The sequence below is a fragment of the Sebastes fasciatus genome, chromosome 11 (genome assembly GCF_043250625.1).
Source record: "Sebastes fasciatus isolate fSebFas1 chromosome 11, fSebFas1.pri, whole genome shotgun sequence".
Taxonomy (NCBI): domain Eukaryota; kingdom Metazoa; phylum Chordata; class Actinopteri; order Perciformes; family Sebastidae; genus Sebastes; species Sebastes fasciatus.
In genome coordinates, this window is record NC_133805.1 from 17775703 (window position 1) to 17801430 (window position 25728).

General features: G+C 38.3%; 2 protein-coding genes across 5 annotated transcripts in view; one reads left to right on the top strand and one right to left on the bottom strand.

The window, feature by feature from the left end:
- Nucleotides 1-2004: 2004 nt before the first annotated feature.
- mrps14 (mitochondrial ribosomal protein S14) lies at nt 2005-4931 on the bottom strand. Its single transcript, XM_074651248.1, has 3 exons — nt 4803-4931; nt 2809-2973; nt 2005-2625 (listed from the first exon to the last, which is right to left on the bottom strand). Exons 1-3 carry the CDS (start codon nt 4869-4871, stop codon nt 2443-2445), a joined length of 417 nt encoding a protein of 138 aa, XP_074507349.1. The 5' UTR covers nt 4872-4931; the 3' UTR covers nt 2005-2442.
- Nucleotides 4423-25728, top strand: part of tnn (tenascin N) — a 63484-nt gene continuing 42178 nt past the window's right edge. The window contains exons 1-3 of one of the 4 annotated variants that reach the window (XM_074651247.1): nt 18562-18672; nt 19035-19068; nt 19345-19477. Coding sequence is in view for 2 of the 4 variants with exons in the window: in XM_074651244.1 (XP_074507345.1) it covers nt 6635-6662 (28 nt within the window). In the remaining 2 variants the exon portion in view is untranslated. Of the gene's footprint in view, nt 4583-6539; nt 6663-18561; nt 18900-19034; nt 19069-19344; nt 19478-25490; nt 25680-25728 lie in introns of those variants that run through there. The other 3 variants (XM_074651246.1, XM_074651244.1, XM_074651245.1) reach the window with 3 other exon arrangements.

Below are 25728 nucleotides of genomic sequence, written 5' to 3' on the forward strand. Positions count from 1 at the left end.
TGTTTTATACAGCTAAAACCGCCTGGGGTCAAATTGACCCCAAAGAACACCGATGCGTACAGCATGTGTACAGGACATTGAAAACAGATCATCATTTTCATTTTTTTGTTAACCCAGTTGTCCCCATTAAATTAGGAAAAGTCATTAAATATGAAGCAAAAAAAATGATGTCAATCATTTATTTAGAGACGTTAAACATTGAATGGGGTCAAATTGACCCCAAAGATAATAGGAGGGTTAAGAACATTAATAGAACATTAATAAGAACATTAGTAGAATACTACTAGTGCCTTCCTAGTACCTTCAACCCCCCTCACTCTCTGTCCCCAGTATTCCCATCAAATCCCAGTCCCGTCCCTCCTCTCTGACTTGGTCCTGTAGTCTTTGTCTTTCAGCCTCATACTTTTTTACAATGAATTAGAATATGCTGCACATTTTCTTTAACACCACAATCCCCAAACTTGTCACTCTTCCTTTTCCCCCATTAAAGCCAAAGTGCTATTAAAGGGACTATTTGTAACTTTTTAAGCGTATAAATGTAGCGGGTCGCCACACATGCGCGTTCGCATATGCACGCTCGCGTGTGGCTGGAGCCTCGTCCGCTGCCTGCTCTCCAATGCACGCGCGTCCTCGCTGTCTCGCTCCACCTCTAGACGTGAACGCGCGCTCACTATACACTGCAGAAGAGTTAGTTTAGCTCTGAGAATATCTGGTGAATGTACAGGGGACGTTTGTACAGAAATAAATGCTGCAGCTCCTCCAGACCAACAGAGCTTTCCCGTGTCTTGTGAAGTGACGGAGCTCTTCAGAGAGTTACGTTATCCTCTGCTCTCTCCGGCTGCGGGCGGAGAGAGCAGAGGAGACACGCTGCAGAGCCCCGCTGCTTCAGCCTGCACTTCGGCAGGAAAAGCCAACACTAGGATCAGATCTAAATCATGTTCATGGAGAGACCTTTGTCTGGTCAGCTAACATTACTGCCAAGCAGCTGAAATATAGAGTGATATTGTGGTTTTAGCTGACGTGTGTCGCCTCACTGTTTTGAGCGATGCTCGTTCAGGTATATTTAGAGCGAGCAAGCGCGAGCCCGACGCTGACTTTCGTTGATTTCACGGCCACAGGTGTCGCTGTTAAGAAGCATTTCTGAAAGTTACAAATAGTCCCTTTAAGACCTGTGTGATCCAGTCTGAGTCTTGTTAGGATGATTTCTTCCCTTCTGTTCCTTTCTTTATATTTCTTTGTTATGACCGACTTTTGTATTCTGAAATATCCCCTTCCTTTCTGATCCTCCTCCCATCTTTTCTGCCATATCTCCACTCCTTGCCTTTTAATCACAGCTTTTCTTTCTCCTTTCCCAAGTGAAACTGGTACTGTTATTTCCTTTTGCAGTGAACGTTTTGCTAGTTTATCTGCCAACTCATTCCCTTTCACCCACTCATGTGCTGGTACCCAACAGAATAATACATCTATACCCCCTCTGTGCAGTCTTGACTGTATACTTTCCAAAACAGCTTTTGAATGTGTCCATATCACCACTCTGTCAGGTCTGACCTCTTCAACCCACTGCAATGCAATAATGATCCTAGATAGATTATATATATATATTTATATATTTATATATATATATATATATATATATTGAATGCACACATTCAAATCAAATGTTCCTTACATCAAGGTTAGTGGTTTAATTCAATATTAAAACACCATCCTGTATTCTAAGAAGTTTAGGACTCCAGTAGGTAACGACCCAACTTAATTTGGGTTTTCTAAATTCAAAATCAGCTTTATTCTGATTATGTAATTGATAAAATGATTTGAGTCATTGGGCTTTGCCGCATAGCTTTAATTTTAGGTGATTCCTGGGTCACTCAACACATTTTTAAAGGGTAACTAACTTCTGATGTTGGAGGGCAGTATGGTTTTCCTTGACCACATTTATATACTAATAACAGCTAGTCTCTGTATCAAATTCTACATTATACAATAAACCAAGACAAGCACTCATAATGTACAACAATATTTATTCATCCATTTCCGAGTACAGTAAGTTACATGGACATTTGCTCCTCTGAGGGGTCACATTATAATTTTATCTTTGAAATATGATGTATTTTGTTATTTAGAGGAGCCATAAGAAAACAAAGCGACTAACTGACTGGGACAAACATAATATACAGAAAGGATATTTGCATGTCCTCAGCCTATACAAAATACTGAAAGTATGTTGTAGTAATCTCAGTGGATTCATTTACTAACATAACACCTTCCAGGCTTTTGTGGGTAGCTGTGGAACTGTTTTATTACAGTCAATACCTCTAAAGACTCCAGACACTAAAAGGCAAAAACAAGTCGGTATTGAATGCTGATGTCCTGCTCTTCTGACAATAACCACAGAAACAGCCTGTTTTTTCATGATCCAATCCTACTGTAATGTCCAATGAATCACCACCTTGCCCTCAGAATCCCAGACATCTGGTTGTGGTCAGCTAAATGACGGAAGACAATACGGCTCAGTCGCCACCTCTTCTTCACTCCCCGAGGTCTGGAAGTCATCACACACCTGTTGCGTATTCTCACAGGGCAGCTGTCCCTTGGTAATGCTGCGATTTCTTTATCTGCCACTTCCTGCAAAAGATGTTAAGTGTTTATTTGTATTTTAAATAATTTGGAATCACATTGGATGTTGGTTTTCATGAATCATCTCCCATAATGATCACAAAAGATTATGATTATGTTGAAATTTAATAAATAGCTCAGTTCTACAACTGACAAAAAAGTTGCACTTTGAGTAGAAATACTGCATTGTACCTGAAGCTCTTTGGGTAAGATGGTGTTCTTCCTCAGTGCGTTGATCCGTAGCCTCTCATCAGCATAGTCAAAAGCCATCTGTCTTCTCTTGACATCCCTCAGCATCCTCCAGTCGACATAGTAACCCCTCACCTGCTCCACCGCGCCCCAGCAGCTCCTCAGGGCCTGCAGACAGTGTTACGGCAGTTGTTATTGACATTAAATGTTATTAATTCTTGACGTTACAGGCTGTCCTTAAAGCCTTTTTGCGGATAGATTTCAAACACAAATACTGACATATAGGTGTAGGTTTGCATGGGGATAATGAGTGCAGAGCCCTCATAGAAAAACTAAAACATCCCTACCAAAATTGTTCTTGTGATCACAAGGCTGATCATTTGGATTCATCCATATTATGTGCTACAGATCACTCAACATCACCTCATTACTCATCATTGTAGCATCAGCTTCTACTCTATGTAGCTATTTAGCTATCAAATATAATCAATATTGATGGAGGCAAATTTAAAGAGTGAGAAATTATAGGAGGAAACATGTCTTTTAAACAGAAAAATAAACTTGATTCTACTGCAATTAGTTCATGCATTTTTGTTCTTTGCGAAAGTCAAGTAAAGAGGACCATGCAGCTCATGCTGTAGGTTAGTACAGTGGTTTTTCAAAGCAGGGTCCAGGGCCCCCCAAAGGGTCCTTGAGGGAGTTTCAGGGGGTCCCCAGCAAAAAGGGGAATACTTTAATTTCACCATAACTCCCTCCATAAGTAACACAAGGACAGAATGTATGACTTTTTTGATCATGGATTTCATACACTTTCTGTAATAGAACATCTAAGGAGCAAAAATCCCATCAGATGGAGATGGAGGACCCTGGGACAAAATCTTGTGAAATGGGGTCTAATTTGTTTAAGTTTAGAGGTCCTTGATGTGAAAAAGTTTGGGAACCAGTGGCCTAGTACAGTTCATCTGTATAATAATTCTATTATGACCATTAAATATCTGTCTGCAGGACCATTAATTATCGGTCTCTCTTTTTTAATAGTCGTGTATCACAGTTGTTACCCTGCACTATATTCAGTTTTAACAGTTTTCTTCATCTCCTTATATTTTTATATCTGGTATATTTACTTTGTACTTTGCACTACTAACTTTTTTACTGCCTTTTTACGAACATGTTTTGCACTATGGAACTGTGATGCTGGAAACTTGAATTTCCGTCGGGATCAATAAAGTTACTATCTATCTATCTATCTATCTATCTTAAATGACAATGTTTATTTTACAAACTGCTCTGTGCTGTAAGGGGATAATGGTATAGTCCAAATCCAGGTCAGGAGAAGGGGGTAACTCATTGTAAGGACAATTGTAGCCTTCTTATATAGTGTGCTTTGTATTGTATTAAGAAAGGAAATACAGCTTTTGTTTGTATATGTTGTACATATATTAAACGCTTCCTTTTAACATCATTGATAACAGTTTACAGCATTAAAGAACCATACCGTAGCCTCCTGTTTACCCTCCTTCTAGGCGTATTCCACCCAACTGGTGTCCCTAACTACCTCCCCGACCCCACTAGCTCTCACTGACATGTTGGTTACCCCTCAGGTCTAGGCTTGTCCCTATGCGCTAACATTTCAATTTATAATATATCACATTATTAATATACATATTAAATGTGTCTAAATGATTTGATAACATCTGCTTCAGTCGTTCACCTGCATAAACTGACTGACAATACACAGAGAGAGAGAGAGATACAGAGAGAGAGAGTGGTGTAACAGGTAAGGATGCATCTCAAAATCTGTATATAGTTATTTAGCAGCAATGTAAAAGGTGTTTGTCTCTATGCAGGCTGACCTGCATTAGCTACGAAGCTAAAGTCAGAATGCTACTAACACCACACACGTTGCTTTCTCCATCCTTTCCTTTCTGTCAGAGTATGTCACGCAGTCTTAATGAAAACACTTAAGCCACTAAATACAGCGTTATAATAATAAGTACCTGCTTTGGGGCGCAGACAGAGGAGTAAAGGGCATTTAACCCTAAACATGTTATCCTGTGGGCTGCCATGTTGAATGATTATGTTGTGCAGAACCACTGAAGGAGGATGATGATGTTAACACACTGGAGATATCGCCACCGCCACCTATCGATCAGGAGGGTTAATTGATAAATGGAAACAATCTTTTCCAATCAACTTTGAAATCAGCTTATTATTATGTAGTTTATTATTATTATTTATTTATTTTGACAGGCGCAATTCGTCTAGACATGGTTACATTTAAATAAAGTGCAACCGATGCAATGCATATAGGACTTCTAGCCATAGCTAATTTGCAGATATTGCGCCTGGTTAGGCTTTTAAGAAAAAAATAAACATACATAGTACAACATCATATGCATGCTCTCTGACAAAAATAAAATACAACATCTACTTGGAGAAAATAGTGTCATCGCCATAGAAGCTGCAGGATATGTCAGTGCATGATATGTCAGTGCATGTCACAGCCTAAGAGAAAACAACAACAACACATAATAGATGTAACTCACACTCTGCCTTTTATTTACTCCTCTACTTCATGGTTTTTCTTGTTGTTTTTTTACATTTATCCTCAATATTTTGTTATTAATTGTTTTTTATTTGTCTTATTGACACAACAAACATTAATTACTTCTTTATTGTTTTCTTCCATTTACATGCATGTTCTTTTTAAATATCTATATATTGTAATTTGTTTAATGAATTGTATACATGTATATATATGTTTTTGTTTTTATTTTGTTCTTTTTTAATTTTTATTTATTATTGAATTGACGCTTTGGCAATATTGGTCACCTGACAGTCATGCCAATAAAGCAAATTGAATTGAATTGAATAGAATTGCATGAAGTCATGCAATCATATGCATCAAGTCAGACAACGGAATATGTGCAAACTTATAAATATCTTGGGACAATTATTGACTCAAAACTCAACTTTGAAGCTAATTGTGAAGTTGTGTGCAAAAAGGGGCACTAGAGTCTGTTTTGCTTGAGGAAACCGACCTATTTCCACTGATAACCTTATTTTATCGTGCTTGTTTTGAATCAATCTTGTCCTTTTCTTTGGTGTCATGGTTTGGAAACTTATCTTTAAAGAACATACATTTTCTGAATCAAGATTGTGAAATGGTCTAGTAGGCTGATTGGTGAGTCACAGCTTAACCCAGGGTCCCTGTACACCAGACAGTTACAGCGGATAACCGACTCTATTTTAAATGATGACTCCCATCCTTTGCACAGTAAATTTCAGCTTCTTCCTTCTGGACGGAGGTTTAGTGTCCCGAGATGTAGAACAAAGCGGTATTAAAATAGCTTTGTTCCAGCAGCCATCACTCAGATGAATAAATTGCAGCAACACTGTATAGATGCTTTATTTATTTATTTATTTATTGTATTTTAGTGATCAGTGGAGCCTTGAGCATTTTTTTTATTATGTTTGTCGATTATCTGTGTTGGTAAAATGTGTGTGTCACGATGGATACCTTGTGTTTTTACTACAAACCAAATTTACCTATGGGTACAAATAAAGTACCCTGAACCTGATCATACATTAAATCACACAATACACAACATCATACATTACAATCAATTTACGTTTGTATATTCCCTATCAGAGGTCACTGATCACAGGTTTGGTTTAGTTTCAGCCAGTGTTTGACCTTTTCATTAAACGATTTATTTCTGTTGAAATTTTAGATAATGGATAATCAAGAGGCCTTCGCCCAATGTCAGCTGGGATTGACTCCAGACCCCCCGTGACCCTGAATAGGATATGCGGTGACAGATGATGGATGGATGGATGGATGGATAATCAAGAAGGTAGATATCCCCTTTGAAGAAATTATATAAGTATACACTCCTAATAGGCTACCTAGGTAGGACAAACTGATTATGTGAGGAGTCAATCCAAAATTGAGACTTGCATTTTTAGACCCTTGTAGTACTTCTTAAGAACCAACAGGTGACAGTGTCGTTCTATGAGTTTAAGCTCAGACTCTTTTCCCCACCACCCACCAAAGGAGTGTAGTCTTTCCTCAAGCTGAATATGAACCTTACGTCTGACTGAAATCCTATTCTCCAATCTACTGAAACCCAGACACATCTTCTCTCCCCTGACAACACTAACAATGAAACTCCTGTGTTTTAAGGAAGTACATGTTTAAAACAGTGCACTCTGGTCTTCTTTTATGGTTCAGCGGGGCACTGTCCTAAAAAGTTTTTATAGAAAGAGAAATTTAACAATCGCTGCTGATTCCATTAAAGTTTTCTCAAACAATCCCCATTATTTTGGAGCCTTGAGCGGATGCGTTCTTGGCTAAATATTAACACATGAGGCACCGCAGGCAGTGCTTCCTCTATAAAGAGCAACATCATGAAGACGGCTGGAAAATCTATAAAGGCTTGAATTAAATGAAAAATGTCAGGAGACAAAGTGCATCAATGTAGCTTATCTGACAGATAGTGGTATTTGTAAACCTGATATTAAATATAAAGCATCACCACAACCACTATAATAAAAAATATTAAAATGTCTTTGCTGTTGCATGAAATTAACTTGAGGTCAAAATATTCAGCTGACTTTTATGTTCGGGGATAGTAGGCAACACATCTTTTCAAGTCACTGTGATTGTACAATTACATGGTTGTCAAGCAAGAAAAAAAGGTTTTGTTTGAGCAGCATTGTCATTTGACAGCAGCAGTATATCATAGTTAAACTGCTTTTTGGCCCCCAGTTGGTTTTGGCTTCAAGCTCCTGAGGTGGCTGTTCCAAGATCATCAGGCAGGTACAATCATTCCCTCTGTAATGTCTTTTACCCCAGTAGCATAGAGATGTCAAAGGTTTGAGAGGATCTGAAAGGTGACCTTCTGAGTTTTCATATATTGTAAAATGCATGATAAATGCCAGGCTGCCAGGTCCTGCCAGCAAGAGTAAAGCTTTGTGTTGGTTGGCGAAATACCTTTCTGCTGGAGGAGTTTAAACTTTCTTTCATCTGACTGGGTGAGTCAACCAGCACATGCAATATAGAGGATTTATACTTGAGCAAAGTTATGCATTATAATTAGGGGTGAAATATCGAAAATAACGAGTATCACGATTTTATGTTTTGTGGTACTGTATTGATTCTCAAAAACACTGTATGGATTATTAATTAATTGTTTATACTCAGATTGAAGATTGACTCAGTCAATACTTTAGTTAATTTGCAAAGAGATGCTCCCTCTCAGTGTATGTGCCCTCTTAAAGTGCTATGATGCTGGATGTTACAGGGACCGTGATAAATGCAAATACAGATCCCACTGTTCTAATATAAAAAGTCAACTTTTTTTCAGATTTTATGCATATGGCGGTGTGTTCTTTATACAATGACAGTTTACTCAAATTAAATTAAAAATTAAAAAAAATTAGGTCTGTCAAAGTTAACACGATAATAACATGTTAACACAAAAACTAGGAAACTTAAAAAATCCATTGGTACCAACCATGTCATACTAGCTTGTCGGGAAGGAGGCTAAATAACGCTCCAAACTTAGGCTAAATTTTGGAAATGAAAAATTGGCATGGCCATTTTCAAAGGGGTCCCTTAACCTGTGACTTCAAGATATGTGAATGAAAACCCACGAGTCTCCCCTTTACAGACATGCCCACTTTCTCATAATCACATGCAGTTTGGGGCAAGTCATAATCAAGTCAGCACACTGACGCACTGACAGGTGTTGTTGCCTGTTGGGCTTGAGTTTGCCATGTTATGATTTGAGCATATTTTTTATGCTAAATGCCGTACCTGTGAGGGTTTCTGGACAATATTTGTCATTGTTTTGTGAATTAATTGATTTACAATAATAAATATATACATACTTTTGCATAAAACAAGCATATTTGCCCACTCCCATGTTGATAAGAGTATTAAATACTTGACAAATCTATTTTGCGATTAATTAATCGGGATTAACTATGGACAATCATGCGATTAATCACGATTAAATATTTTAATCGATTGACAGCCCTAAAAAAATTGGAATATATCGCCTTGCTTACAGTATCGCAATATATCGCAATATATTGAATCGTAACCCCTGTATCATGATATGTATCATATCGCCAGATTCTTGCCAATGCACAGCCTTAATATGCTGTACAACTGCATTACACAAAATAAAAACAACATGAGATCATGTGGTTCAAGCAGCTAGCAGCAGCTGGAGCAGTATTTTTAAGTGTAACCAATGCTTCCTTTAACAAGGTACCTATAGGTTACTCTATGAACAGCTCTGCAGTGTTACTGTTTGACAGTGTGAAGAATGGGTGTTTGAGGCTTACTGTGGCTCATACTGAATTCAATGACAATCAGAAACATTTGAACTGTTGTGTGTAGCTCTGAGTGCTTTGTGTTAAGAGACCATGGAGAGAAAGTATTGAAAGAAATCCTTGATATCTGGACTTTTAGACATTACGAGTGGATAATACAAATGAGAGTATAGAATAACATTGCAGTCTCTTATCAGCTGGCATCAAAGGAGCAATTGAATATAAAAGTGTCATGTAGACAGGTGTCTTAACAGCAGTACAGTCTCAGGCTTTACAGGGGATCAAGACCTCAGGCTGGATCAAAGCAAAGACTTGGGAGATTTGGGAACAAATCCATGCAATGTAGAACTGATCTGTTTCTGAGATAAGTAAAGATTACTCAATGACACTGCGAACAAGTGGCCTCATCCATAAAAATGACAGCAGTGTAGTGAACATGGTCAAAATGATGTAACTGAGGCTGAGACTGAGTGCTGCAGGAATGAGTCCTAAAACCTGGAAATGAGTTAGCGTTTTTGCACTTCCTGTTCCCTCGTCTCGAAGTTAGATGTCTGAAATCAGGTCTGTGGTTAACACAAGCTTAAGAGATTTTAACGCTTTGTTCTACAACATAAAATACATCAATAAATACCCCGCTTATGAATTTTGAAGCTTTTACATCTCTTAAAATAGGCGGTTGCTAACAAGTGGCTAAATGAGACTACTAAACTTCATCATGCACATTTGTTTATAGCCTAACGTTAGCTTTTTACTTCTGGCGATTGCATTTACGCTTCAAAAATCATAAAAGTGGTGTTCATATGTGGAGATTATTTTACGGAACAAAACGTATAAGTATCATAAACGTTTGTTTGCCAAAGAGCTTATTTTCTGCAATAATCCAAAACCCAATAGAAAAATCCCATTGGCTTTTTGTCGAGGGAACCAGGGCAATGCTAACTTCCTGGTTGGTCTACAAAAACACGTCATCCTTGCAGCTCTCTATTGGGTGGATTGGTTACAGTTATTAGTATTGAAGCACTATGTCGAATTTGGAACCACATGAAACGCATGAAGCACTATAGTAATCTTATTGTCATCCAATGATGCCCGGGTACATAGATGGACTTTCTGCACCCATATTTGTTTGTTTTTTTCCACACAAAAGGCATCAATATGTATCATGAATTTTATTATTCTGACCTTCACTGCCTAATCAAATGTATGTTCATATTGTACGTAGGCTTCTCAGAGGTGGGTAGTTACATTTACTCTGTTACATGTGCTCAAATGACGTTTTTGAGTGAATTGTACATGTCAGATTAGTTTTAATGCAACATACATTTTACTCTTACTTGAGTAGATTTTTAGAGAAAAATCATTACTTTTACTTTGTTACATTTGGATACATTCATCACGCTACTTTTATTTATTGATTACGTTCTGGCTTTCAAATAGCAGGAGCTTACAGTGCATAGTGCAGTGTAAACAAGATGAATCTAGTAAACAAGGATCTTCTGACTGATCAAACATCAGACTGATCTTATTGCTAATGCATAGTATTTTTTTGTTCTTTTATGACTACAGTGTTGAATAGTGTGAAAAATGCAGACAAAGACAAACATATGTGAACAGAAACAAGTCTAAACTCCAGGGTAAACATGGCCGTGTCTCTATTTGCCTCCTCTGATCAGGATGACATCTTTATGGATACATTTCAACTTGAAAGCAATAAACAAGCTGCTGTGTTAGTAAGTGGGTGGGCTTTCCCACTTTCAACCTAACTGTGCACAACATGACCATCCTGTGAACATAAATCATGCCCACATAATTAGACTGTACCCTTCAGGAGCAAAATAGTAGTAAAATACGTATTAATAAAACTTAACAAAGCTTAACTTTGGCATCTGGGAGAGAAGGTGATCTCAGTTTAGACTGCTCAAGGCCAAGGTCATGGTTAGAGTATAGCATCACATCTCAGCATATATTCATCTGGTAGTTCAAATATTTGAAACTGGTTTTGACAGTTCCAGCTGCCAAAACAAAATGCTCCTTATATTTGATATATATATAACATAATATTATATGTGGGCATAATGTGATGGAAGTTGGCACAGAAAACAGAAGGGTCATGCCTCTTTGAAAAACTTTGGATTACCTAATCTTTGCTGTTCAGCCTGCCAATGATCTGGGTAAAGTCATAATTTAAAGGCCCCATATTATGCTCATTTTTAGGTTTGTACTTGTATTTTGTGTTTGTACTAGAACATGTTTAAATTATGTAGTGTTAAATCATTCAACATGGTACTTTTGTGTGAATAAATAGTATATATTTTCGGAAATAGTATGCAAATCGCAAACTATTGGTTTCATACTAAGGTATCGGACATACTAAAAAATCTTGCGTACTGTTTTAGTGTACTAAATAGCATGTTATTATGGATTTTCGGACGCATCCTATATTTACTAGTACACTAAAACAGTATGTGAGATTTTTTTAGTATGTCCGAAACCTTAGTATGAAACCAATAGTACGCAAATTGCATACTATTTCTGCTGAAATATTACAGTATACAACGCTGAACATTACGCCGGCATAAATATTTCACAATGCAATGCGGTTGACGGACTGCTCTGTAACATAAATACCGCTTCAATTTAACTAAGTATAAGATTTCACTTTGCTAGACGTAATATATATTTTAAAGTAATTCAGACTTTGATTCTCACAAATCGTCGTTCTGGTCACATGAGGTTGGCACGGGTTACCATGGTTACACGTCTCCAACCGGCAAAGACGCTCTCAGGAGGTGTCGACATGAACTACTGCTCAGTGCGTCCGAAAAGATACTGCTGTTTATTCACACAAAAGTATGTTGAACAATAGTACACATATTGGTTGTGCATAGTATACAATTTAGGTTGCAGCTATCGACTGCAACAGGAAATAAACTAGGACACATGTAGAATGCTTATGTTTAAAACTATATATATATTGTATATTTGTGACATCACAAAATTACGGAAATCCTTACAGCTTGTTTTAAATGCACCGTTTCTGAATAAGGGCTGTGTATATTTCTCTGTGGATTGAGCTTTTCGATACTTTCACAGTATTTATATAGCACTTAAACCTACTTTGTAATAAAAAAAAAGGCATGAAAATCTTGCTTTTTACAATATGGGACCTTTAAGACAAGCAACTGTTTGTATATATTCATAAATGTAAAGAGATGACTATCTAGATATCATATATATTAACATACTTTTTTTTAGCTTTTAATCAGCTGGTTGGGACAAATGAATTAAATTTGTTATTGTTTGGGTGACCTTCTGACTTATTCAAAGATAAACTATTAAATACTGCTGATGAGTCAATTCTATTCATGCCGGATCAACGTACAAAAAAGTGTTTATACTTTTTTTCACAATATTTCTTTACTTTAGTTCAGCGTGTGCCTATTTTTATCTAAGCCAAACACATTATAGTCACTTAATGTCAAGAAAGTGTTATGTCTCGCCAGGCCAGTCTATACAAATGTGGTGAAATGATTACAGTCCATTTTAAATATTCCACTCTTTCTATATGAAACCATAATCAAATGCATACAGTACCTGGTGCAAACAGGAAAAAACTTAACTGTGAGACATTTCCTGTATTCCCGCTCCCTGCATGGTAAAATAAATAACTCTCTCTCTCCTCGAGATGTCGTAAACTTCACAAGCGGAGCCACGGTTTGCAAGCCTTCAACTGGACCATTGTTTTATTACGGACGTCTTTCTTATGCCAAATGAAAAGAAGCAAGCATATGTTACAGTATTTAAAGGTGATTTAATAAATCATTGACAAAGTAAACCATTCAGACTGGATTGTTGATCATGGAAAATTCATTCAGTCATGCAACTATATTTAAACACTGTATAAGTGTGTCTTGGGAGGAACTGAGACAGCAAAATTAGGAGTGAAAAAGATCTTTTAGGCCTTCCAGCACTTTATAACTAAACACATTACTCAAACAAATTTCTGTCAACATGTAGTTCTGCAGTGTCTTTTATATTACATTTAAACCTCTGTTACTCATAAAATATAAAGATATAAAGGAGCAGTGTGTAACATTTCGGGGGATCTATTAGCAGAAATTGAATATAATATTCCTAACTATGTTTTCATTAGTGTATAATCACCTGAAACTAAGAATTGTTGTGTTTTGACTTCACGGAGTCCCCCATGTTTCTCCACCATGTTCTACAGTAGCCCAGAAACGACAAACCAAACACTGGCTCTAGAGAGAGCCTTTCTTGTTTTTATGTTACCTGAAGGCCACCGTAGTTCTCTGACACGCTTGTGAAATTGCGGTAATGTGAGCCGCAGAGTGCAAAACTGTGGTACCGCCAGCCGCTGTCTGACTTCCGTTGATCCTAAAGGCGTTACCACGGTTTTGCACTCAGCGGCTCACGTTACCGCAGTCTTGGAAAGGGCGGAGTGAGCGGAGGGGTACTCAGTTGGTTGCAATCTACAACCACACCACTAGATGGCGCCAAATCCTACACACTGTTCCTTTTAAAAACAGTCTTTATGTCTTCAGATTGATTTTTAGAACTGCATATCACTGTAAAAGCATTATTTGGTTATCTGGTGCGTACTCATTGACATTAGGGTTTCAGGCACTGAATCAGCAGTCTTTAGCTGTTACGATACCTTCACTAACTTGTCTGCATGCAAACTCCTTCTCCTCTTAGAAATCGCATTTGAGGAAGATACAGCTCATTTAATGAGAGGCCATGACCGGACTGACTCAGAGGTCTCTGCTTTCCAGACCTCAAGAATGTGGAGCATTCCCCAAGGAGAGAGAGAAAGAAAGGAAAAGAGAGAGCTTAGTCAAATTTATGGCATGCATTCAAGCAGGTAAGTATACTTACATAATAGACTAATGACTAAGTTCACACATAGCCTACATTTTAAGGCAATTAATCAAACACAAATACAGACCTTTCAAAGAATAACCTCTTTACTTCAATGTATGTTTATGTAAGTGTAAAGGACAGGGTCTTTCCTGGAAATAGGATATTGTTACGCCTGATGTATGAGCAATTTACAAATAGGGGTTATATACCAATTGAATTAATGGATACTGTAGGGAAATTAATAATATCAGGTCTGCTGAGACTTTGTATCGGGATTAAAGTTACTAATATGTACCAATTAATAGTATTGTAATTCTAAAGTAAATTTAGTAACATAACATAATAACTTAATATGTTGTGTCTTAAAAAGAAAAATATATTAAAAATAAAAATTGCACAAGGACAATGAGTGATTCATATAACTTTTGACACATTTTACCAATGTCAGGTGAAATTTTTGTGTAGATGAGAAAAACAAAAGTGATCATCACATGTTTTTTTTTTTTTAGCCTGATCATCACATATGCACAACTTACAATTTAAAGTTTCTATTGAGGTTATAAGGTTTTTATAACAGCAACGTTTGTGGGTTGTATGGATATAAGAACACTTGCATTCATATACTGGGCGCAAACTTAAAACCCAGATTCCCTCCTTTCCCAGACTGCAATAATAAAACCACTTGATAAATCTGTCTAACTTTTAAAGCTTTCGTTTATAATTTATGATGTTTCCAGAAATGCACAAATACAAAGTCTCGTAATTTTTAACATTTAGGAAATTGTGCCCATCAAACACATTAAACTCTTAAAGCGGGATAGTGAGGGTATCAGTCGTGTGCGTGATTGTCTCGTAGCATCTGTTTTATCATTTTCTTGTCCTGGCAGATATATTACCAACTTAATATTATCAATCACAATATTGTAAGACTTGTAGCTGAGACTTTTGGGTCAAGTAAAAATGATGAGTCCCATCTGCAGATATTCTGCATTCACTTATGCTCTGCCGAGGAGAGGATTTTATAAAAGCAACAACTCTTCCTCTCAGATTCAAGAGCTGCTCCGCTACTTGTTGGAATGAAATGTCACCTCATAAAGAAAAACATAAGCTAATTTATGTTTTTACCCACTTCAGAGGATATAAAGATGTACTTTAAGTTGATGATATCTGAATTAAAATGAGTCCAGTTACTTTGGAGCGTAGAAAAAAAGAGAGAGAAACAGAGAGAGGAGGGGCTACAGACACATCTGTGATTACACTTAGTTACAGGACCACCAATGCTTTAGGAAGTGTAGGCCGCAAACTTTGAAAACAAATCTTTCTTGACCCAAGAGAATCAGGTGAAGGGTAACTTCTGGTGCCGATTTACAAAGCTGAAAAAAAATCCTTTTTGTGAGTTGAGGAAGTGTTGATTTATACGTATGACCTCACTTTTTCCACGTTTGTGTTCGAATAGTATTAATACAGGAAGGAAATGAGTTATTTAGAACTCCCTATGAAAGAACAAGATGACATGAATAGTGTGTTATTTGTCACCGTCACTCTGTCTGTAACCGGGTACCTCGAGTTTCCACTGGAGACCCTAAAGGTCTTGGCCTATCAGTCAAAGGCTATCTCAACTTTGTTTTTACTGTCAACTGAAATCAGATATCTCACACAGAGGGGATTTTTGGGGGATTTTCATTCTTGTGCAAATCTAAAGTCCATGATACTTTTATGGAAGCAGTCCGCAGATTGACTCCACATTATCTATTTGTTACATTAACGCTGTAAAATGAACATCAGCCACAAATGTCAGCAGGAAGTGACTCAACTTTACCTGCTCGAGCTTGTGTCTTTTTAAATCCTCACCTTGTTTCTCTTCCCTGATGCAAAAATAAACCACCGGTGAGTCCTCCCTGAGATCAAAAAGCCTGAGCGGTGCAGAGTTATGTCAGTCTGTGGACCGCGGGGTCAGGTCTCCACGCGGCGTCTCATGACAGGATGACCTGACCTTGAGGACTGGTATCCACATCAGTCCATGCAGGAAGCTCTGCAACAGCTGTTGACACCAGCTCATCTGTCAGACTGCTGCTTGACTTGTCTTGTCTGTTCCAATTAACTCATTTGCTAATGTGCTTGCACTGACTCCATGCACATGAATAGGGACTCATTAATAATCATTCTGATGGCAGGTTCATCCCATTTTGTGAATTGTAGTGTATATAAATGCCTAATTAAGTGCCTTCATTTACTATAGTTCATTCTTTTGTGAAAATTTAGACAACAAATGGATTATTCACACTTTGTGGCAAACAGATCTCCATTTACAAAAACAGTAATTTTACCTCACAGAACATGGGAGTTGCTGATCTACCGCTGCATCGATCAGTTAGTGTGTTTGTGTTATTGTGTGGCAGTACATTGCTTAGCTTCCTTGCCGGTACTCCAGAGCGTGTCGACCGCCATCTAAGTTACTGCATGTAACTTTAATACACTGACTATAAGAATGTATATATACTGTACATGTAGCAGCATTATCATGCAGAAACCTACGTCAGGTCACGTGGGAAAAAGTTTAAAGGAGAGTTAGGGAAAATAGCATTTTGACGCTAAAACATACATACTTTGACCAAAATTGTAATGTTCGGATTTGAATATATAAGGAATACCACTGGGAGTCTACAGAATGATATCAAAATAAAAAAAAATAATTAATTAATAATGTACCCACCTTTTAAAGTTGTGATCTGAAGCAGATGTGTACTGTACTTATGACATCAACGGAAGCCAAATTCAAAATAATCTTTGAGAACCTGAAAGCCGGATGTGCTGACCGCTCACAGTAGTTGAACAACATTAGCAGATAATCACAACGTACGAACAATTACTGCACACGTGTTGCCTTTTCTATACTGTGTGGTTGACAAACAAACATGAAATTGAACTGCGGTGTGCATTAAAGATAACTGGAGAGAGGGCAACATCTTATAGTTTATGAACGTAGTATATAATGTGGGTTTGTGAGTGCTAACGTATGTGTGCCCACAAGTTTGTTTGTCTGTGCACAATGTGGTAGGCATCAAAGAAAGCTGAACACACACGGCACACAACAAGGAACACATTCACCAAACCTCCATATGGCATTAGTTTGTTTTCCCTTAAATGACTTAGGCTTTATCTAATCTGATCTGCTTTCCACCAAAGTCACACACGTTCAGTTTACACCGGTACAAAATAAAAACAGCCTCCGAGACATTTCTCAAGTGTAAACATGCAGAATGTGACATTGATGCCAGCTTTGGCCCAGCTTCCTCTGATCTGATCTTGTCATTTCCGCGTAAACAATGAGAAAACATGTCCCTGTTTTTAAATGTTTAGACGGGAATGGAAAAATCAACTTTTTACCACAATGATGGAAAATTAGCTTTGAGTTGTGTTAATCTAGCCTAATAACCCCCAGACAAGCCAGACATTTAGTCAGTCTTTCAACATATTTCATGTGTTAGATATCTGCGGGCGCTATTTGGATCCGGCTGTCAGTTCCCATTTTGCACAAAGCCCCTCATAGTGTAGCTCCCCTTCAGGTCAAATCAGCCCTCTCAATCAACAGTTTCCAGATCCACGAGGAAACACGCAATCATTGATGTTTCATTTCCCCTTTAGCATGTGGGTGAAAATATAACCTATGGTTCAAAGAGTAGAGTTAATGTGCTTTTTGTGTATGTACTTGAAAGGATCCAATGAATCCAAAGATCCAAAGGTTCAGGTTTAAGTTACTGAAAGTGGTGGTTTGAGACGTGCAGTATTACAGATGGTCGTGTGGTCAGTAGCCTCAGACACTAACTACAGAGTCCAAATGATACAGGCTAAGTGTTTCCATGGTGGGTGTTAAAACACTACAGTGACTGCCAAGTTTTAAACTTTGAAGGAATAATTTGGCATTTTGGGATATGTGCTTATTCGTTTTCTTCCCGAGAGTTCGATGAGAAGGTCAATATCAATACCACTCTCCTATCTCCATGTTAAAGGACCAGTCTGTAGCATTTAGGGGGCTCTATTATCAGAAATGTAATATAATATTAATACGTATGCTCTGTTTAGTGTATAATCACCTGAAAATAAGAATTGTGTTTTTGTTACTTTAGAATGAGCCCTTCATATCTATATAGGGAGCGGGTCCTCTTCACATGAGTCCACCATGTTGCACCGTCATGTTTCAACAGTAGCCCAGAACAGACAAACCAAACACTGTTAACTTTTATTGAGTCAATAATGTTACAAATTACCTATAAATGGCTCTAGATAGGGCCATTCGTGTTTTCACATCGGCCACCGTACTTCTTCTACCCACTTAGCACACTGGAGAAGTTTCAGTTGGTTTCAATCTGCAACTTCACCGCTAGATACCGCGATATCCTACACACTGCTCCTTTAAATATGAAGCTACAGCCAGGAGACAGTTAGCTTAGCTTAGCATAGACTGGAGGCAGTGGCCTGGCAACCTCATGGTGACAACAAAGTTTGTGCTCCCGGCCAGGAAATAGTCCAGTACATAACTCCTCCTAAAACCACAACTTATCATTTTTATCCCTCAGTTTTTGTATGAATTAAACAAACGAGATATAACTTGTTAATTAGTGAGCTTTAGAGATACTGGTAGGTGGATTTTTCTACTTTGGACAGAGCAAGGCAAGCTGTTTCACACTGTTTCCAGTCTTTATGCTAAGCTAGGCTAATGGGCTGCTGGCTGTAGCTTCATATTTACCATACAGACATAAGAGTGGTATGAATTATCTCATCTAAGCAAAAAAGTGAATGCGTTTTCCCCAAAATTTTTAAGTATTCTTCAGAACTGATACCAGACCTAGAAATATCAAAATTGGGTATGCCAACACTTTTTTCTAACCCATCATATCTATTTGAAAACTGTAATACATTTTCTAGGACGTATAAGTTTGCAAATGTGTGACTTACAAAATAAACTGCAAAGATAAAATTTTGTGATTCATGTGTGACAGATGCAGACATTGCTGAAAACGTCCATTCTTTAAGGTAAAGTTCAAATGATAACACAACACACACACACACACACACACACACACACACACATTTGTTATGAAAAGCACAAAGTAATAAATAACGCAGTAGTTAGCTCTGTTATGACATCTTTGGTATAACCGGTTATATTCCAAGTATCATGTTGATCATGGCAGGACATTAGGCTGCTTAAATTCCTTTTGTAAACAATGCTTGCAAGTTCTCACACATGGTTGCTCTAACTAGAAATATATGAGCATCAAGAGGGCTGTTTTTTATCTTAACTGGCAGGAAAAACAAGATGATAGCGAAGAGCTGCAGTAGGCGCAGAGGAGTGGACAGTAAATTACTTTCTCTATTCAGCAACCATTCAAACTCAAACCCAAAACCTGCTGAAGAGAACATGTCGGGAGGGAAGATCAAGGTATGTCAGCAATGTTCATCATTTCAATAGCTCTATCAAAAACACTACACAATTTGAGATTTGACGTAACTTTGTTGAGTTTGATTTATTAGTGCTCATTATGATGACTCTTTGATGAAAGGTGTGTGAGTAAGACTCAGGAATGCACCGTAAAATGTTATACTTCTACACAACAAAACCAAGAATCTATGGAAATAATTAGAAAATTGCATTGCCCTTTTGTAATGAGGTTAAAGTGAAGCTTTTAATTTTATTGTGACTAATGATGTTGCCCCCCACTTGTATTCTAGGAAAGAATGTTTTATGAGGATTTTAACAATGCTCTTCAGCTTAAATTGTAAGCATTAGCACTATTGTTTCCCTACTACAATGTCTTAACTTAACTTAACTTGTAGGATGCTTCATGCAGCAAACTAGCAGCAATGCTGAGAGACAACATCTGTGCTTAGCTAACCGCAGTTTACGGGCTACTGAAGGGTTTTGGTGTGCATTTGGTGAGGTCACTAATCACCCAATAAATACAAAACCACGGTGAGGGATATCCTTCCTTACAACAAAACATTTCTATCCTGATAATGATATCCTTACTGTCCCAGTTTTTGAAGCTTGCATCTGGGCTCAATGTAAACCACATGCCATGACCAACCTGACTGACCAGATCCTTACCTAATTGAAAAGTAGGTGCTGAACTAGTGTCACTGTTGTAAATCTGTCCGTATCTATTACCACAAGTTTTATTTATTATTTTAGTTTTAAGTGTTGATTTATTTGGCGATTTTTTTTTTCTATCCAGCATGTGACAGCAAATGCGTAATAATAAAATAATGCAGCCTTAAGAGTAAGAGAGGCTGCTGATGCTGCTGATGCAAAGTCAAGGTGCGTAAAATTTAGGGAAAAGCATCACAGCTCTGTCTCATATAATGATAGTTACAACTTTGCTTGTAACATTTCGGGGCTCTATTAGCAGAAATGTAATATAATATTCAGAACTCAGTTTTCATTGGTGCATAATCACCTGAAACTAACAATCATAGTTTTTGTTAGCTTAGAATGAGTCCTTCATATCTATAGGGATCGGGTCCTCTTCATGGAGTCTGCCATGTTGCTCCGCCGTGTTTCTATAGTAGCACAGAACGGACAAACCAAACACTGGCTCTAGAGAGAGCCTTTTTTACGTTTTTTCATTACCTAAAGGCCACCGTAGTTCTCCGACATGCTTGTGAAACTGCAGTAACGTGAGCCACAGGGTGCAAAACCGTGGTACTGCCAACCGCCATCTGACTTCTGTTGCTCCTAAAGTAGTGTTATTATTGTAAGGATGGCCTCTGAGCGAGACCAACAGCGCTACCATGGTTTTGCACTCAGTGGCTCACAATACCGCAGTCTCGGAAAAGGAAGAGTGAACGGAGGGGTATTCAGTTGGTTGCAATCTGCAACCACACCACTAGATGCTGCCAAATCCTACATACTGTACCTTTAATGAGGACTCCAAAGCAGCAAAAGACAGTAAAACAAACTGACAGATGAAGATGGTTGAATTCAGCACCCTGCTTATTACAGTAAGTACAAGCCAAATCAATGGGAGTAGACCAGATATACAGCAAATTAAATGTCCTTTTAGCTTGTCACGGTTTGCATTTTAATATTGTCAATTTCTGGTCTGGCAGAAAAAGAACAGGGATAACTTGAAGGGGAATTGAAGGTGTGTGGTCACACTAATAAGTGTTCAGCGAGAGGAAACAGACATGCATCACATTAAAGGAATCATAATAATAAAATTCACCCTGCTGTGTGTTCTGTGGGAGCTCTGTTACATCTGCTGTTAATGTGGTGTACGTTTCCCGACAAGTAACGGTCACATTTCCCTGAAAGTACAGCGACATGCATGAGATATTTTCTCATCATCCCATGAAGTGCGGTAAATGTATTCACCCCCCCCCCCCGCCCAGCAGGTCATAGCAACAGACGAGTGTGCCGATTTGACATTCTGTGTATCCTTTATATTCACTAAAGCACTAAAACCCTTGTTTTGTTAGAAATGATCAATGGGAATGAGAGATGAGTGGATAGATAGATGGTGTAAGGGATGGAGAGGTGAATTGATATAGCATAAATGACCCCCTACAACATTCTTATTTTTACAACTTCATGCAAAGTAACCACTAAACTACAGCAGTTGTAACTGGGATGGAAGGAATGATGTTTTTCAAGTTTGTGATTGGTCGATCTTTCTCACAAAGGGCCAAAGTAAAAAGATCTTTTGATGTGCCAAATGTTCCCCAAATTAGTAAAAGCACTTGTGGACGAGTTGTCAGCTGAAATAGAAACTTAATGCTCGTTGACATTTGTGACAAACATGTTGACAACTTTGCTTTTTGAGTGATGGGTCAGTGTGTGTGTGTCTGTGTTACTGCATTCCCCTGTGCTGCTTTGGAGTCACTTTGACCGAGTGTCCAAAGAGTCAGTAATTGGGTCCAAACATTTGAAGCTGATCTCAGATAAACAACTAACAGTCTGCTCATGCCGATCATGATACCAACATACACACATACCGGACATGCAAACTCTTGCTGCCTACCAGCTGTTGCATGTAGTAGCATATCTGTAGTAGTAGTAGTAGCATGTCACAGAATTTATGAGAAATACTGTTATTAATGTACAATGTGGCTCCCATTTAAAGTCTCCGTGGAAGGTCTATGGACCTCAGACAGCAGTTTAAAAAAAAAAAAAAATGCAATGTCATATGACTCTTCAGTCTAACTGAAGTATAACCAATACCGTGTGGGGAGAAGGTTTTTGAGGCTTATGAGAAACAGAGTTCATCATCAGTTAATGGTTGATATCAGATCAGTCTCCTTTGACTACCTTTCTTCTCTTTCTTTCATAAAAATCTGATTTCAGATTACCCTCCACTCTGTCAAAGTTAATTAATATACGTCTACAGATTCCTCTTTCTAATGACAAAGACTGAAGAGCTTTGTACTGCTTTGTTCAAAAGATTCTTTCAACATGATGAAATGAAAATTCAAGGCAACTTAATTAATCTTTGTAGTCTTTATTATCTCGGCATAGCATAATTGAAAGTGTCCTAGTTTGAAACCTCTCTGATCATGAAAATTAGTAAGATGGGCAGAAACCTGTGCTGCAGGACCAAATGTGAGGCTGCACATTACATGCACCGATGTCCCAAGGTTACCTCCGAACAGCCAGAGGAAGTGTAAACCCTCTGTAATGACTGTGTCATTATGGAGCATCCGGTGGTTCATTCATCTCTGTCCTTGGTCCGAGGAGCAGTTTGCTTCTAAAAGCACTGCAGACACTGTAGCAGAGTGACAGATATTATCTCTCAGGAGTTATGATGCCTCTCAGTGCTAACAACATAGTCTCTGTTCTTTTTGTTTTTTTTCCAAAAACTAGCAAATATGCTAGTTAAAAGAAACACATAAATCATCTATGACATACCCATCATCACCACTGCATCCTCAATAAACACAAAATGTAATGACATCACCTTAAAGCAGCTCTAGTAAATATTTTCATATTAACAATTGTTCAAATGGCCAAATGTAATGTGAAAGGTGTCATTTGTAGTGACGAACGCTCTCAAAATTTTCACCCAACTGTGCAGTTCCCTCAGATTTAGGATCGGTTTTACTGCCTACATCTCATTTTGGTTTCCATTCATAGACTGTATATCATTTATATGGACGACGCGTCTCCACTTCCTCCGACTGTACAAAAGTGAAGCCAAAATATACCGGATAAGGGAGCTTCCATCTTGAGATTTTGATGTCATTTGGAGTCGCGGTATCAAGGTCCCGCCCACACACCCGCCCGAGCCAATCACGAGCCGAGCATGTATGCAGCTTGTTAGTGTCAGCCATCTAGCTGCTACGTAGCACCACTGTAGCTGTTTGGCTTGAAAGACACAACAACTTACCATTATATCTATATAACTACAGTTATGATCAACTTGACACATGTACTATTACACAGACTCTTGACAGTCATGGAAAGTTAAAGTTTCATTTCCTCTCTCATACGATTCCTGAGCCTCTAGCTGCGTGACTACTTCACTCAGAGCAGCTGTCAATCACAACTGTCAATCATTATGTCTCATCTCCTTTTTATAGCATCAAATAACTACTCAAACCAAACGTATCAGAGAGATGAACACTTGAACATACATCAGCATGATACAAACTACCTAAAATGACTGAAACCATCTTTGGGAAAAATGTATTTGACGTGTACTTTGACTTTTTAGTTTGGCTATCATGGAGGGGGCGGGCTTTATGACGTATACTGCAGCCAGCCACCAGGGGGCGATCGAGATGTTTTGTCTTCACTTTTGAGAAGCTGTCGTGTCGTTATTTCCAGATGAACATGTTTTCAGTAAAAAAGCTCTGAACTCACTACATACTACCTGCCCAGCACTAAATGGCATACAGACAAAGTTAGCAACTAGCTGGTCCACATAGTGCAGCATTTAGCTGCTAAGAGGCAAATATTTCCCTCAGGATTCAGTGGACACCAAAACGGAGCTAAAGGGAAAGAATATTAGACAAAACACAACTCAAATGAATGATAATGTTATTCTGTGTTTTCCGGGTGTTAAATAAGCAACAGTTTGCCAACACGTAAGCCATATCAACATGGTGAAAGTGTGTCAATATTGGGATTACAGCTTGTTGCCCTAACCACAGGTGGCCAAAAAATTAATCAGTGCAGGTTTAAATAATTATCACTGGGAACTGCCATTAGAAAATATCACTTTCAAGACAGACAAACAAGAATATTTGTGTGCTGAGTGCTGTGGTGCTGCAGCTCGTTCTCTTTCCCAGGGCGTCAAATACCGAAGCTTTGTATGGTGCTAAGCGTCTTATCAGATATTGGGTAAAAAAGACCGATAGACCAAAAACCTATAGTTGTCAAACGTGTCAAAGAGTACAATTAAAAGTTAAGGCAGCATTTGTTCTGTACAAACAGCCACACCTGGCCCCTCAGCTTCAGCTCCAGTTTCACTTGAACAATCTCACCGTCCTCTGTGTTCCCACAGAAATTTGAGACCGTACTTATATATTTAGAGACAAACATGCCGCTGTCAGCGTAAAGTATTGCCAACCTTGACACCTGGGGTCTGTGGTGATGGTCATGGTGGTCGATGCGGATGTATGTGTTCTGTTTGTATGCATGCGCTTAGCTGCCTGCATGATAATTTTAGTGTATTTACATGCTTAACAGAAAACCCAACTGAAACAGAATATTTTTTTCGGGTTTTTAAAGTGACCATAATAAAGTCTGAGGTGATTTTTGATCGAGGGACTTAGCCTGCCATGTGTCCTCACAGCAGTCTTAGCGGTGGCCTGTTCTCACAGATATAACCTGACGAACATTTCGGAGAGAATTGTACGTTGACTTCAAATCAAGAGTTTTTGGTATCTCACTGTCAATCAGCCATCGAACAATAAATGCTCCAAAGGACATTTTTAAAAACCCACATCCCAGAAGGTATTATTCTGGGAAAAAGTGCTCTTTTTGTCTCCATCTTTAACAGGATCTGTATACTACTGCTACAGCCTGGTCATTTGAATCTAAATTTGGCCTTTCTTTTACGTGTTTTCTTGTGTAGACTTTTAAAAAATATATTTTGTCAAACATCACTTCTCAGTCAGTGGTTCCTTCTATCCTAAGCCGACTCTATGTTTTTCTTGGCTTCAATCTTGCCCCTTTGAATCCAACCATTATCCAGTTACTGTGTTTAATACTCCTTCTGCGAAAGAGATTCATTTCAACCTCCTCTGCTACAGTAACCAAATACGTAGAGGGAGGGGAAAATTATTATTAAAAAAAGTTATTTAAAAAGTGACAAGCGATGACAATGAAGATGCAAAGCAAGATTAACTCAGGGGAAACAAGTAGTAAATGCTGCTCATTAACTCTCTCCTCCTCCTCTCCGTCTCCCTTTTCATTCAATCACTAGAGGAGAGGAGACACTCCCAAACTAACTGCCCATTGGCCTATAGGCATTTGGGAGAGATTTTGGCAATTGAAGAGGGAGGGAGAGAGCAAAAGTCACTGGCAGTGTGGAGGTCTGTCAACAGGTGGCAGAGGCAGAGAGACGTGGTGACGTTCAGTCCTTCAGAGAAAAGAGAGAAAGAAAGACAGCAGAGGAGGAGAAAGTTAAAGAAAATTCTCATGGGTAAGGCAACATTTTCTTTTTTCATTTTCTGTGATTTAAGCATGGAACT

Bases quoted from the DNA above. Each gene is read 5' to 3' on its own strand.
- mrps14 (XM_074651248.1), bottom strand. From the start codon at position 4,871: ATGGCAGCCCACAGGATAACATGTTTAGGGTTAAATGCCCTTTACTCC. The intron at 2,974-4,802 runs GTACTTATTATT...CACTGTCTGCAG, and splicing joins CTGTCTGCGCCCCAAAGCAG to GCCCTGAGGAGCTGCTGGGG. The intron at 2,626-2,808 runs GTACAATGCAGT...CATCTTTTGCAG, and splicing joins TCTTACCCAAAGAGCTTCAG to GAAGTGGCAGATAAAGAAAT.